Below are 15,189 nucleotides of genomic sequence, written 5' to 3' on the forward strand. Positions count from 1 at the left end.
AACTCTGCCATGCAGCCCATTTTTGCCCAGTCTCTTTCTTATGGTGGAGTCATGAACACTGACCTTAACTGAGGCAAGTGAGGCCTGCAGCTCTTTGGATGTAGTTGTGGGGACTTTTGTGACCTCTTGGATGAGTTGTCGCTGCGCTCTTGGGGTAATTTTGGTCGGCCGGCCACTCCTGGGAAAGTTCACCACTGTTCCATGTTTTCGCCATTTGTGGATAATGGCTCTCACTGGGGTTCGCTGGAGTCCCAAAGCTTTATAAATGGCCTTATAACCTTTTCCAGACTGATGGATCTCAATTACTTTCTTTCTCATTTGTTCCTGAATTTCTTTGGATCGCGGCATGATGTCTAGCTTTTGAGGATCTTTTGGTCTACTTCACTTTGTCAGGCAGGTCCTATTTAAGTGATTCCTTGATTGAGAACAGGTGTGGCAGTAATCAGGCCTGGGTGTGGCTAGAGGAATTGAACTCAGGTGTGATAAACCACAGTTGAGTTGTGTTATAACAGGGGGGGCAAACACTTTTTCACACAGGGCCATGTAGGTTTGGATTTTGTTTTCCCTTAATAATAACAACCTTCATTTCAAAACTGCATTTTGTGTTTACTTGTGTTATCTTTGACTAATATTTAAATTTGTTTGATGATCTGAAACATTTAAGTGTGAAAAACATGCAAACAAATAAGTTATTTAAAAGTGTTTGCCCCCTTCCTGATTTGTTATTTGAAATAACAAATCAGGAAGGGGGCAAACACTTTTTCACACCACTGTATTATGGATTAACGTTTTTGACGCATTAATTCCACTTGGTTACAGGGTTAAAACAAAAACAACTCAAAGGTTAACGGTTTAGGCATTAATTCTGAGTAGTTAAGGTTAGGGCTATGTTTTGGGGAAGGCTTAAAACAAAATAATTAAAAACGATGCAGTATTACCATCAGGTATCATCTGTATTCTTAGTATTCTGGTGGCTAGTTAGAGCATTGTGAACTGCCGTAGCTCAGTGGTCTGAGCAGCGCGCTTCGGCTGCTAGCATCAGGAGTTTGCACCCAGTGCTGAGCAATTGTTTTTATTTATTTTCTGTGAGTGAGGAAGGCATATATATATATATATATATATATTGATGTGTTCAGGACCTTTTCAAACGTCCGACATTGAAGTCTATTTCTAGTGATCAGGCTGGAGAGGGTGCATAACAAAGGGAGATGGAGGGATCAGAAAGAGAAGTACTGTATGTACAGGATAGCAAGACGGGGAGAAAACATGATCACACTGTGTGTGCATGTGTGTGTGTTCATGGCTAGTTGATTACTGCTTCAGCGAGTGGCTCGGTGTGTGTGTGTATGTACAGGGTAGTTGATTACAGCTGTGGCGAGTGGCGTGGTGTCGGCCTGTGTATGTGCAGATAACAGGATTATGGCTTCCTGACATCACTGTACAACAGGAATGAAGAGAATGAAAGAGAGAGAAATAGAGAGAGAGAGAGAGAGAGAGAGAGAGAGAGAGAGAGAGAGAGAGAGAGAGAGGGGGAGCTGAACGAGGAAACGAGAGAGGGACATAAGTGACACTGATATGTTTGAGGGATTAATAGAGAGTGGAAGAGAGGAGAGAGAAGAGGCCGAGGAGATGGAGGAAGGGACCAGAAAAAGAGAGAGAGAGAGAGAGAGAGAGAGAGAGAGAGAGAGAGAGAGAGAGAGAGAGAGAGAGAGAGAGAGAGAGAGAGAGAGAGAGAGAGAGAAAGAGGGCCAAATGTGGTGATGATAAAAGGATTTGATTCGTCTGAATTGGCTCCACTTTCCTAAACCTCCACCACCATAACATGTTACTGATCACACAACAACAAAAACAGCACAGACTTCAGGCTAATAAACTCATTATAAAATCAATAACTAGCCCGTAGCTAATAGCTAACCAACTGGGACTGGATAGATGGACATGGATCGAACACACCCTGAGAAAACAACACAACACCTCTGTAGCTCAATTGGTAGAGCATGGCGCTTGTAACGCCAGGGTAGTGCGTTCTGAATGTGCATCAGCCTACCACTCTGTGGGCGTTGTTGCTGAGGGAGCTATACTCTGTGGGGACAAACCACACACACACAGAGAGAGAGAGACAGGACCCTCCTAATTACGCGACACTAGCCATGTAACTGTCTGTATGAGTGATAGAGCTAACCCGCTAGGAGAAGTTAGTACCATGCTCTCTCTCTCTCTCTGACACACACAAACACACACGCACACACACACACACAGATAATTATAGAGGACCACCAGTAGAAGGTGATTAGTGTCACTACACCATCCCCCGGGGCCCACTGACAACAGGAGAATTAATACCCACAACATACACACACACAAATACACACACACCTATGTATTCAGGGAAAGCCACAGCATGTAAACACACACACACACTACACAAACCTCAACATAAATGAGGAGGAAGAAAACTTGCAGGTGACAAACAGTAACTATGGCCTGGAAAGAAGAGAGATGAGACAGGAAGAAAGTGTGATTTTTCTGGAAATTGCTGTTCGAAGCATAGCCTATCTGACTGTGATTACTGTGTGTGTGTGTTGTTTGTGTGTTGTTTGTGTGTGTGTGTGTGTGTGATAGATTACTTATCTTGCATCCGGCTATGCTGGCTATCTGGCTGCTTGATAGACTAATATACTGTAAGCCTGCTTTACAGACTGCATTACAGTTAAAGGTGAGGTCACAGTCAATGTAGCCATGCATGATATCTAACTTGTGATGGAATTTATCCATCCACTGTAGTAAACCTAATATTGGAGGTCTGGAATTGCATTTCAAATTGCTTTCATAAAAGCTACCAGCTTTTATTGAAATCCAATCATAACATCAGATGCACAAGAATGCCATCAAAAGGAGGCTGACACAAACAGCTACACACACACACAGGCACACACAAGCGCGCACACACACACACACATTCACACAATATAATGCGTATTCATATCTTGACTTGACTTGATCCTTTCAGGTCCTAGTGGAGCAGAGGTCCTTCATCTCCAGAAAACTCTGTTCTGGATGGTTTTCTTGACCTCATTGCAGGTGGTTCTTCATCTCTTCCTCATTCGTCCTTCTTGAAGTTTTCTTTAGGCGGCCAACCTTCCTTTTGCCCTCTGTTTTCCTATCAGGAGAGAATTAACCCGGAACATTCTAAGCCCTGTCTAAGTGTGTGTGGGGGGGCTTACTGTTATTAGCCCTTACAAAAGCATTGAATAACAGATTCACTACATGGAACAACAGATAGTCCCTAAAAAAAAATCTAAAGGAAGTTTGTTCTGAAGTGTATGTCCTATATCTGAGAGATACTGTATAAGAAATACACTTTGTTTTCATTAAATGTATTTATCCCTTATTTTTGGCACTAAACAGTCTCCATATATACTGTACTTAATACATTTTTTCAACTGGTGCCGGAGGACCTTCAGACAAGTTTGTGGGGGTCCTAGAACTGACATTTTTGTGTTCGTGAGAGTCTGACCTTTCCACAGAGGGGTCATATTAGTGTGTAGCTGTTCGGATGCTACAGACAGAAGTTGACAGAACGGCGATTTTGTGAGAAGACCAATTTTTGAGATGTCTCAATGTCTGACAAACAACGCTCTATCTCTGTCACCTTTCACCGCAGTTGCGGAAGTGCGACATCGGCGGATGTGGTGGATTGAGATGCAAAAGACAGATATCTCTAGTTTAAACTGACAGATTTTTATGGGGATTTTTTTATTATGCTAATTAGATTTTTGCGGGAGTGCAGACATCAACTCTAGGTAAAAGGGATACTTCAGGATTTTGTCAGTGTGGCCCTTATCTATTTCCCCAGAGTCAGATTAACCATTTTTATGAGTGTCCAGTAGAAGTAGTTTCACGAGCCAATGCTAACTAGTGTTAGCGCAATGACTGGAAGTCTGTGGTTATCTGCTAGCATGCATGCTAGCATGCATGTGACTAGGTTCAGCGTTACCTAGACCCTAGCCAGTTCAACATTGGAAAACCAAACGGACAGCAAATATTAACTATAGTAATCAGAATTACGACTGACTTACCGGAAAAAAATATGATTAGTCTCTTTCGAGTGACGACTAGTACAGTTAAATACAAAACATGCCGGCATGGTGACTCTATTTGTAAAATCTAAAAAGTGGACTATATATAAATTATACAATTATTTCATCTCGATTCTATATATATTTTTATTTGTAGACTATCTTTATCATTTGTGCAACTGCGTCATTTTGTCATCATAAAGAATAACCTTAGACATACAATGTAGTTTGGAATTCAAAATGTATTCAATTATAATTGTGTACAAATTGATATTTCAAACATGGTGTGAGCCAATCCTCCATCTCCATGGCCATCCACTGTCATCCTCTGTCAGCCCCTGAAACATTGGTCAGCCCCTCCATCTCCATGGCCATCCACTGTCATCCTCTGTCAGCCCCTGAAACATTGGTCAGCCCCTCCATCTCCACTTGACCAGGCTCCTTGACTCCGGACTATCATCTGGATAGCACACCACACCCCATTAGGAGCACGTGCAAAGAGCGTGGATTGGTCTGTGTCAGCACATGGTTCTGTGTGACTAATGTATTAGTCAGAATGGATCACTATTTAATTAAATATCTCGATTTGTAGCGAACTTTAAAATAATTCAACATGGGGTTTGATCATAATATACTAACTTTAAAGGCCAAAACGGCCATCTAAAAAAACCTTTTTGGCAGTTCTGGCAATCATAATTTATGTAGGCTTTCTAGGGCAGACCTGGGCCCATATCCACAAAGCATCTAAGAGTAGGAGTGCTGATCTAAGATCAGTTTGAACTTTGACATTATAATGAATACGTTTATATGGACAGATCCTAGATCTGCACTCCTACACAGACGCTTTGTGGATAGGGGCCCAAGGTTTTTGGCACCACTAGGTTACTAAGCAGTAGCCAACCAGCAGAGCTCATGACTTCATGCTCCAGACCAGACATGTGGGCCTGACTTGCGTTTGACTTGCAGCATTGTGTTACAGAGGCAGTTGCAGTGGCTTGTTGCACGCATATCCAGATGATGCTGCACAATAAAGCTGTAGGTGTGATCGACACAATTAGGGCAGAAGAGGAGAGGAATAAACGTATTTGACGCACTACACCCGTGAGCTCACACAAGTCGACGCACCTCACACCTCTAAAAAACTATGGAATGTTGACACCGCCCATGCGTTCCACTGATTGGTTTAAAGTTTCCCGGGTCCCTCCCTCGCCCATGGCCCTCTCGTCCTGTGCTCCTCCCATCCCAAATCACAGCTCATCGGCTCGAGACAGGACCCACTGACACAAATCAACTGATTTGGACTCTAATTACGGAAAACGCTGCTGTTTAAACCTAGCATACTCATAGTTCATCAGGTGATTATCAACAACTTGCAAGTTAACTTTAGGGATATACTCGGTAAGTGAGTCTACTTTTAAAAGTTGTAATGCTGCTGATTTTTTTTTATTCTAAGGAAATAAGTTGTGCTGCACCAGAAAAACAGGAGACTATTCTTTTGAATATCTGTCAGCAACTTTACCAAACTAGGTGCCTTTCTTGTGTTCAACTTTTGAGGGGTCTCTCCCTCGCTTGACTTTATTCACCATGCAACAACGGTTTCCCCATAGGATGTACCCGGAGGGGAAGGTATTTTGGTGAATTAATTTGAGAACGTTTGAACGGGAATATTGCGTCAATCTGCGTTGACCGGGGCCACTAGTCTACCTGTCACCGAATTATTTCAACCCACCACTCCCAACGGTCCCCTCTGGTGCTGTCTACGGTGGGTCGCCTGCCTTGCGCCACGCCCGCTAACCGTGATGGGGTGCCGTTGGAGTCCGGGTGCTGTCACGTTTTGGAGAACTACCGTTTTCCTGCTCAACATCGCGTGCACAGCGTTGGCAAAGAGACACGTCGTCTACTGGAACTCCACCAACTCTAGGTGAGCAAAGTGTTTATAAAACAAGCACGGAAATCCTCCCCGCTGCTCTGAAGCAGAGTGGAATAGTTTAGGGATTGTTCATTTGGTTGAGTTTACGCATTGCTCATTTGGAACAAGTCCATGAACTTCAATTTCCCATTATCTCACGTTTCTGCATGAGTAGCCCACGTCCTTTTGCATTAGCCTACTGCACAAACAGGACAATATAGTATTTATGCATATTAGTCCAGTTTGAGTGAAAACTGGTAGCACATTGAGATTGGGCAACATTCAACCTCCAACCCTGTGGTGCTCTGAGCTGTGTGATAGGCCAACTATAACAGGAGTCAGGACCTATCCTTCCTACGTTCATGTCAAACATACAACCCTGGCTTTTACCTGTATTGACATGTTCACCTGCGGTTATGCAATAACTAACCTTTTAAACGGTGATGGCTTTGCATGCAGGTCAACAGGCATGAGTGAAGTTGTGCTGACAGCTTCTCCAACACACCCACATGACCCAGTCCTTTACTAATGCATAACCAACCGCCAGCCTTCATCATACCCTGATGAAGCTAGCTTGGCTGTCGAAACGTTGCTAATAAATGATTGCAGCTGAGCTCCTAGTGTGTGCAGTGCTTTTTCTTCTTAAAGAGGCAAAGCAATAGACGTAGTTTGAATGAGTACTTTCCAGATGTATCCTTCTCTCCTTCCTTACTGCATTGAGGTAATAATCACTGTTCTGACATGACTGGATTAGTGTTAGTTCTGTAGTGGAAACCCTTGCTTTCACTTATCCAGCCATGTTGTAGGAAGTATTCAAACAGGGCCCTAGATACTGATGTATTCTGCTGACAGGTGTGTGTTTGACTCCAAACCACCGCCATGTGTAAGTGTTTAGTTGGTAATGGGAGGGTGCTGTGTGGTTTTATATAATACCGGTGTAGTACCTGTGTTGTGTGTGTTTAATGAGTTGATTGGGGCCATTAGTCAGGCAGAGAGAGGTTCACCTGCGGGTCCAGGTGTTACCAAGCAGCTAATTGAAGACTAGAGCTCTGGAAGCTGCACCACCTCAGGGTTTCCCATAGCATACTAACTGACTGTCTGGCCGGCCAGGTAGGTAGGGGCCCCGAGCAACATACAGGGCTGCGTTCATCAATCACTGAAGTATCTGATTGGACTTAAAGGGATACTTCAGAATTTTGACAATTAAGTATCTGTGTCCAGTATAAAGGAAGTTGGAGGTAGTTTTACGAGCCAATGCTGAAATTAACGCTAGTTAGCAATTGCGCTAGCGCTAGTTAGCAACTTAATTCAAACTGCACACAGAGACATAAAAATGGTATCCACGAGTTCATCTGACTCTGGGGAAGTAGATAAAAGGCCTCATTAGGCTTGGGCGGTATACTGTGTATACCAGAGTATTTGGAAATAGCCAGGTCATGGTTTTTCAATACCGTTGAAATACATTTTAATATTTGTAGCACATTTTTAAGTTAATACCTGCAGTCAACTTGTGCAATACGTTAGGACAGGGTTCCTCAATTCCGGTCCTGGAGGGCCGAAACACCTCTGTTTTCCATCCTCTCCTTCTAATCAGGGGCTAATTCAGACCTGGGACACCAGGTGAGTGCAATTAACTACCAGGTAGAAATAAAAAACAGAAGTGTTTCGGCCCTCCAGGACCGGAATTGAAGAACCCTGCGTTAGGAGATAAAGCAGATCGCGTTCTTCATTTCACCTGTCACATTATTTTACATTATGAAGCTTACCGTAGTTCCCCAGAACAGTTGAGCCAGTCACATGTTTGTAAATAGCACAACAGGAGAAAGTGGGAGCAGGTGAGTCCAGCTGTGTCTTGACAGGGGTTGTGTTTTATATTGAAAGTCAACAGTTATTTTTTTTATTTTTTATTTTTCAATAGAGTGATCAGTGGTGTGCAACTATACTTTCACAAAAAATGTATTAGTGCAACACATTTGGTAGAAGTGCAACGCTATTTGGCTGGCAGCCACACAAGTAAATGAGATTACAATGAAAAAGCGAGGTATTTTTGCAAAAACGATGCATGGCCATCATATTTCTAATGTTAATCTTGCATATTACCGGAAAAGTCAGAGCGCTGTCTGTTGATAGAATGCCTGTTTGTGAATTCTCATCCGAGTGGAGAAGTTCAACTGAAGTACAAAATGAGTCTGATGCCAAGCAGAAATTAGAATAAGAAGCAGAAAAACGCAGAATTCTGCATTAACACGACCCCTAAGTTTAACTTACTAGTTATCTAAGTAAGTAGCTGAATTAATAAGAAGACGGGGCATCATTCGCTTGTAAAAGTCCAAACTTCTCAAAAACTATATTCTGTAGCTCCTAAAAATATACGTACAGTTCAAGTCGGAAGTTTACATACACCTTAGCCAAATACATTTAAACTTTAGTCATTTAGCAGACGCTCTTATCCAGAGCGACTTACAGTTATAGTGCATACATTTTTTTTTTCATACTGGCCCCCCATGGGAATCGAACCCACAACCCTGGCATTGCAAACACCATGCTCTACCAACTGAGCTACATCCCTGCCGGCCATTCCCTCCCCTACCCTGGACGACACTGGGCCAATTGTGTGCCGCCCCATGAGTCTCCCGGTCGCGGCCGGCTACAACAGAGCCTGGATTCGAACCAGGATCTCTAGTGGCACAGTTAGCACTGCGATGCAGTGCCTTAAACCACTGCGCCACTTTCACAATTCCTGACATTTAATCCTAGTAAAAATTCCCTGTCTTAGGTCAGTTAGGATCACCACTTTATTTTAAGAATGTGAAATGTCAGAATAATAGTGGAGAGATTGATTTATTTCAGCTTTTATTTCTTTCATCACAGTCCCAGTGGGTCAGAAGTTTACATACACTCAATTAGTATTTGGTAGCATTGCCTTTAAATTGTTTAACTTGGGTCAAACATTTCAGGTAGCCTTCCACAAGCTTTCCACAATAAGTTGGGTGAATTTTGGCCCATTCCTCCTGACAGAGCTGGTGTAACTGAGTCAGGTTTGTAGGCCTCCTTGCTCGCACACGCTTTTTCAGTTCTGCCCACACATTTTCTATAGGATTGAGGTCAGGGCTTTGTGATGGCCACTCCAATACCTTGACTTTGTTGTCCTTAAGCCATTTTGCCACAACTTTGGAAGTATGCTTGGGGTCATTGTCCATTTGGAAGACCCATTTGCGACCAAGCTTTAACTTCCTCACTGATGTCTTGAGATGTTGCTTCAAAATATCCACATAATTTTCCTTCCTCATGATGCCATCTATGTGAAGTGCACCAGTCCCTCCTGCAGCAAAGCACCCCCACAGCATGATGCTGCCACCCCCGTGCTTCACGGTTGGGATGGTGTTCTTCTGTTTGTAAGCGACCCCCTTTTTCCTCCAAACATAACGATGGTCATTATGGCCAAACAGTTATATTTTTGTTTCATCAGACCAGAGGACATTTCTCCAAAAAGTACCATCTTTGTCCCCATGTGCATTGCTCCGATGGATAAAAGCAGACTTGTGGAGCTCTACAAGTTTTTTTTTTCTGAGGTCTTGGCTGATTTCTTTTGATTTTCCCATGATGTCAAGCAAAGAGGCACTGAATTTGAAGGTAGGCCTTGAAATACATCCACAGGTACACCTCCAATTGACTCAAATGATGTCAATTAGCCTATCAGAAGCTTCTAAAGCCATGACATTTTCTGGAATTTTCCAAGTTGTTTAAAGGCACAGTCAACTTAGTGTATGTAAACTTCTGACCCACTGGAATTGTGATACAGTGAATTATAAGTGAAATAATCTGTCTGTAAACAATTGTTGGAAAAATTACTTGTGTCATGCACAAAGTAGATGTCCTAACCGACTTGCCAAAACTTTGTTAACAAGACGTGTGGAGTGGTTGAAAAACGAGTTTTAATGACTCCAACCTAAGTGTATGTAAACCTCTGACTTCAACTGTATATCGTTATGAGCTGAACTGGCTAGCTTTGCAATTCGTGTATTTTCGTTTGCATATTTAGCTAGCAGCCTCCATGGAAATTCTGGTAATAGATGCCCAATGGGCTTTTTTCCTTTTTATGTCGACTCCTTGTGTACTTAGCCGGTAATACCATAAATCCCTGGATGAGAGAAGGCCAGTATGACGTCATGAAAATCTGGATACTGCCCAACCCTAGGTCTCATTGCCAAAATCCTGAAGTATCCCTTTAACTGAACCCAAATATTTTAAAGCGGATGACTGTTCCAAATGTTATCAAATGCATACTTCCTTCCTCCCTTCCCTGAGGAAATCTCTGACCTGCATGTATGTGATTGGATGAGTGAGTATATGGTTGTCGTCCTACTGCTTTGACCAATTAAATAAAATATAAATTCCTCAAGGAAAGAAGGAATACGTTTTATATGTATTTGGAACGGGGCCCTGGAATTATGAGCCACCTAAAATTGCTGGGAAACACCACTGCACATCTCTCTCTCTCAGGGGAAGCTGTGAGGGTCACACTCTGTGGCAAGGAAAACACTTTCTGCTGCACCACCACCCAATCAGAAACCCATCAGTGTGTCCGTGATACTGCACCCAGGACAGGGTCCCCAGGGGCCAGTGTGTGTTGTTGCTCTCATTCCCCCTCTTCTCCCTCCTCCTTCTCCCCTGCCCTCTCCTCTCCCTCTGTCCAGAGCAGGATATTGGCTGTGTGATTAGTTTAGGTTCAGCCATTTTCCCTGAGCTGCTGTTGAGAAGCTATAGGCCGTCCCGAGGCTCATAAACCTGGCCAAGCGACCACTGCCTCCCTCTGCCTGTGTCTCTGCAATACACCACAGTGCTCTCTTAACCACAGATCTGGGATCAGCTTACCGTGTCCTTAACCATTTAAGGTTGAACAACAAAACTTACCTGAGATCAGTGTCTAGTGGATTCATCCTACTGAAGTGAGGGTCTAGTGGAGGATAGAGAGGGGCGACAGCTGACATTTAACATCAGGCTCCTACAGTCACAACACACAGCAGGCTGCTGTTAATATACAGTGGGGAAAGAAAGTATTTAGTCAGCCACCAATTGTGCAAGTTCTCCCACTTAAAAAGATGAGAGAGGCCTGTAGTTTTCATCATAGGTACACGTCAACTATGACAGACAAATTGAGCAAAATAAAATCCAGAAAATCACATTGTAGGATTTTTAATGAATTTATTTGCAAATTATGGTGGAAAATAAGTATTTGGTCACCTACAAACAAGCAAGATTTCTGGCTCTCACAGACCTGTAACTTCTTCTTTAAGAGGCTCCTCTGTCCTCCACTCGTTACCTGTATTAATGGCACCTGTTTGAACTTGTTATCAGTATAAAAGACACCTGTCCACAACCTCAAACAGTCACACTCCAAACTCCACTATGGCCAAGACTAAAGAGCTGTCAAAAGACACCAGAAACAAAATTGTAGACCTGCACCAGGCTGGGAAGACTGAATCTGCAATAGGTAAGCAGCTTGGTTTGAAGAAATCAACTGTGGGAGCAATTATTAGGAAATGGAAGACATACAAGACCACTGATAATCTCCCTCGATCTGGGGGCTCCACGCAAGATCTCACCCCGTGGGGTCAAAAGGATCACAAGAACGGTGAGCAAAAATCCCAGAACCACACAGGGGGACCTAGTGAATGACCTGCAGAGAGCTGGGACCAAAGTAACAAAGCCTACCATCAGTAACACACTACGCCGCCAGGGACTCAAATCCTGCAGTACAAGACGTGTCCCCCTGCTTAAGCCAATACATGTCCAGGCCCGTCTGATGTTTGCTAGAGTGCATTTGGATGATCCAGAAGAGGATTGGGAGAATGTCATATGGTCAGATGAAATCAAAATAGAACTTTTTGGTAAAAACTCAACTCGTCGTGTTTGGAGGACAAAGAATGCTGAGTTGCATCCAAAGAACACCATACCTACTGTGAATCATAGGGGTGGAAACATCATGCTTTGGGGCTGTTTTTTCTGCAAAGGGACCAGGACGACTGATCCGTGTAAAGGAAAGAATGAATGGGGCCATGTATCGTGAGATTTTGAGTGAAACCTCCTTCCATCAGCAAGGGCATTGAAGATGAAACGTGGCTGGGTCTTTCAGCATGACAATGATCCCAAACACACCGCCCGGGCAACGAAGGAGTGGCTTCGTAAGAAGAATTTCAAGGTACTGGAGTGGCCTAGCCAGTCTTCAGATCTCAACCCCATAGAAAATCTTTGGAGGGAGTTGAATGTCCGTGTTGCCCAGCGACAGCCCCAAAACATCACTGCTCTAGAGGAGATCTGCATGGAGGAATGGGCCAAAATACCAGCAACAGTGTGTGAAAACCTTGTGAAGACTTACAGAAAATGTTTGACCTGTGTCATTGCCAACAAAGGGTATATAACAAAGTATTGAGAAACTTTTGTTATTGACCAAATACTTATTTTCCACCATAATTTGCAAATAAATTCATTAAAAATCCTACAATGTGATTTTCTGGATTTTTTTTCTCATTTTGTCTGTCATAGTTGACGTGTACCTATGATGAAAATTACAGGCCTCTCTCATCTTTTTAAGTGGGAGAACTTGCACAATTGGTGGCTGACTAAATACTTTTTTTCCCCACTGTAGATGATTTAGGACCCTGACTTGTCACCTTTTCCCATAGAAATCAGGATTTATAGTTTTAATGAAGTAAAAGCAGTGATGTGTGAACGGGGGTTTATAAAATCAGCCATCTTCTCTAGTTAAAATGGCTGGAACAAAGAAGACTATAGCCTGGTCGCTGTAATTTATTACTGCTGCACAGTTAGCTAGCAGACTCTTCGCTAGAACTTTATAATACTTTCATTAATATGCATTAATAAACTAATATACATAGTATGTCATATTAATAAATGAGTATTTTGACATTTATTAATAATTACAAACATGTATACTTTTAAGCATTGCACACATTTATATGCAATAAGAGTAATTGCTTAATAATTGAAAGTTATATATAAAAAAAAATAGGATTAAGGTTATTGATGTGTATCCGGCTCTACTCTAAAATGAAAGATTTACTGCAGGAGAGGTATAAATGAGATTAGTTTTTTATCGGTTTTGTTGTGATGTGTTTTTATATCCTGAATGAATGTTTTCTACAGGAGCTGTCTCGTTGGCCAGGGCTCCACATGCTTTACCTCTGTGGTACTTCCTGGTTTAAATAAAGGTGAAATAAAACAACCAAGTTATAAACCAAAGTTCATTTAGTGGCGAGTGCAAGGCTACAGTATAGTGTATATACAGCTTTCCTTCCCAGTGTGTAGCAGGCTGGGGCTAGTTCTCTGCTGTGGATTTGGTTTACCTTGAAGAGTCTGTGGCTCCAAACCAGTTTACCACGTAGGGGACCATGCATGTCTGTACATAGGCCTGCACTCTACTCGTTCTGCCACATTCTTGGTTCTGCCATTTTGGTTTTCATACTCCATATCGCTGTCTCTGTTTGGTTGGTCTGCTCCTTTATCCCCCGTTCACGGTTCACTCACCCTCACCTCCTTTACACACACTAACACCCTTCAGTCCTCTCCTCCTCCTTTACACACTCGAACACTCTTCAGTCCTCTCCTCCTCCTTTACACACTCGAACACCCTTCAGTCCTCTCCTCCTCCTTTACACACTCGAACACCCTTCAGTCCTCTCCTCCTCCTTTACACACTCGAACACCCTTCAGTCCTCTCCTCCTCCTTTACACACTCGAACACCCTTCAGTCCTCTCCTCCTCCTTTTAACTTCCTATTCCTAAGAATCTCTGCCACCAAGCCTGTTGCAACAGCTCCCCTCCTCTCTCTCTCTCTCTCTCTCTCTCTCTCTCTCTCTCTCTCTCTCTCTCTCTCTCTCTCTCTGCATGTGTGCTGAGAGAGCTCTAATAACAGTAACATGGAGAGATACAATAAGAACACGCTGTCTTTCACTCACTCTTTCTCTCAACTCTTGTCCTCTGTCTTTCTCTCTCTTAGAGATGTAGGATCTTAATTTGATCACCCTGTTGCAGGATAACTTTCCTGCAATGCAGGACATTTAAAACTAGTAGTGTATTTGTGGTTTGAAATTTCAGTCTTGATATTTCCCTTATGAAAAATGTATCAACTCCTATAAAGATATCCATTTAATTATAATCCACATAATATAAATTTCCTGTTGCAGGATTATTTTCACTCAACAAGTTTGGACATGTACTGTATATGCAAGAAATACTAGTCCAGCTCTCTCTCGCTGCAGTAGGAGGTAGAGATGAGTATTTATTGTTGGTATTTCTGCATCTTTATTGAAAAAGCCTTTTATTTTTTACAACTCCTCTGTGTAATGTTCATCATGTCAACCTGGGTTCAGGCATGTACTGTACTGTACTGTAGACACTGAATGGAAAGCTGACAGTGTCTGTGTAATTGGGCCTAATCAGGGGAGTTATGATTGCACCTGTAGACTTGTCTCTCTCTCTCTCATATTCCTGTGTGCATCTATCTTTCCTCTCTCTCCTGTGTGTTTCTCTCCGCTGTGTGTCTAGCTCAGTCTTAATCTCAGTCCTCCCCTGGTAAATGATTAACATGGAGAAGCTGTGAACTATAATCAACAAGACTAAAGTGTGGTAATTACCACTCTATTCCCTGTCCTGCTTACACCATTCCTCCTCCATCTCTCTCTCGCTTCCTCTCCTATCTGTGTCGATGATGCTCCTTCCTCGTCTTGCCTGACGTAGTAAACATTGTGGTTGATGGTGTGTACCAGGATGCAGTCTGACTGTAGTTGTTGCGTACAAAACAATGTGTTGCAGTAATTCCAGTGATTTGTCGCAGGCTGAATTAATGTTTCTGGCCATTGTGCTGAACTAAAGTTCATTTCAGTAGAACAATGACTCTGTCAGGGTGTGTGTCCTAGACTGTCGGAACTTGTTTCTTGGAGCATAGTGTGTGTGTGTGTGTGTGTGTTCAGGGGAAGTGTGTGTTTCCGTCACCAGAGCAGGGCTGAGATACGACCTGTTACTGGAAAGACCAACACTCAGTCACAGGAAGTCTCTCCTTGACGCTTTCAAAACAGGACACACTCTCCTAAAACAGAGACATTTCATAAAGGGTTAGGCCTATTTTCTAGGTTTTCCTTTTCCAATAAAGTAGCGAGATACTGTAGAGCATGGCAGACA

At 42.8% G+C, this 15,189-nt stretch overlaps 1 protein-coding gene across 3 annotated transcripts in view; it reads left to right on the plus strand.

Moving 5' to 3' along the window:
* The first annotated feature begins 5,346 nt into the window (after positions 1 to 5,346).
* LOC121543199 (ephrin-A4-like) overlaps positions 5,347 to 15,189 on the plus strand; it is a 49,533-nt gene continuing 39,690 nt past the window's right edge. For 2 of the 3 annotated variants that reach the window (XM_041852915.1, XM_041852918.1), the window contains exon 1: positions 5,347 to 6,000. In XM_041852915.1, the coding sequence (XP_041708849.1) occupies positions 5,879 to 6,000 (122 nt within the window). In that variant the 5' untranslated portion in view covers positions 5,347 to 5,878. The remainder of the gene's footprint in view (positions 6,001 to 15,189) is intronic. The other variant, XM_041852917.1, reaches the window with a different exon arrangement.

The sequence above is a fragment of the Coregonus clupeaformis genome, chromosome 17, assembly GCF_020615455.1.
Source record: "Coregonus clupeaformis isolate EN_2021a chromosome 17, ASM2061545v1, whole genome shotgun sequence".
NCBI lineage: Eukaryota > Metazoa > Chordata > Actinopteri > Salmoniformes > Salmonidae > Coregonus > Coregonus clupeaformis.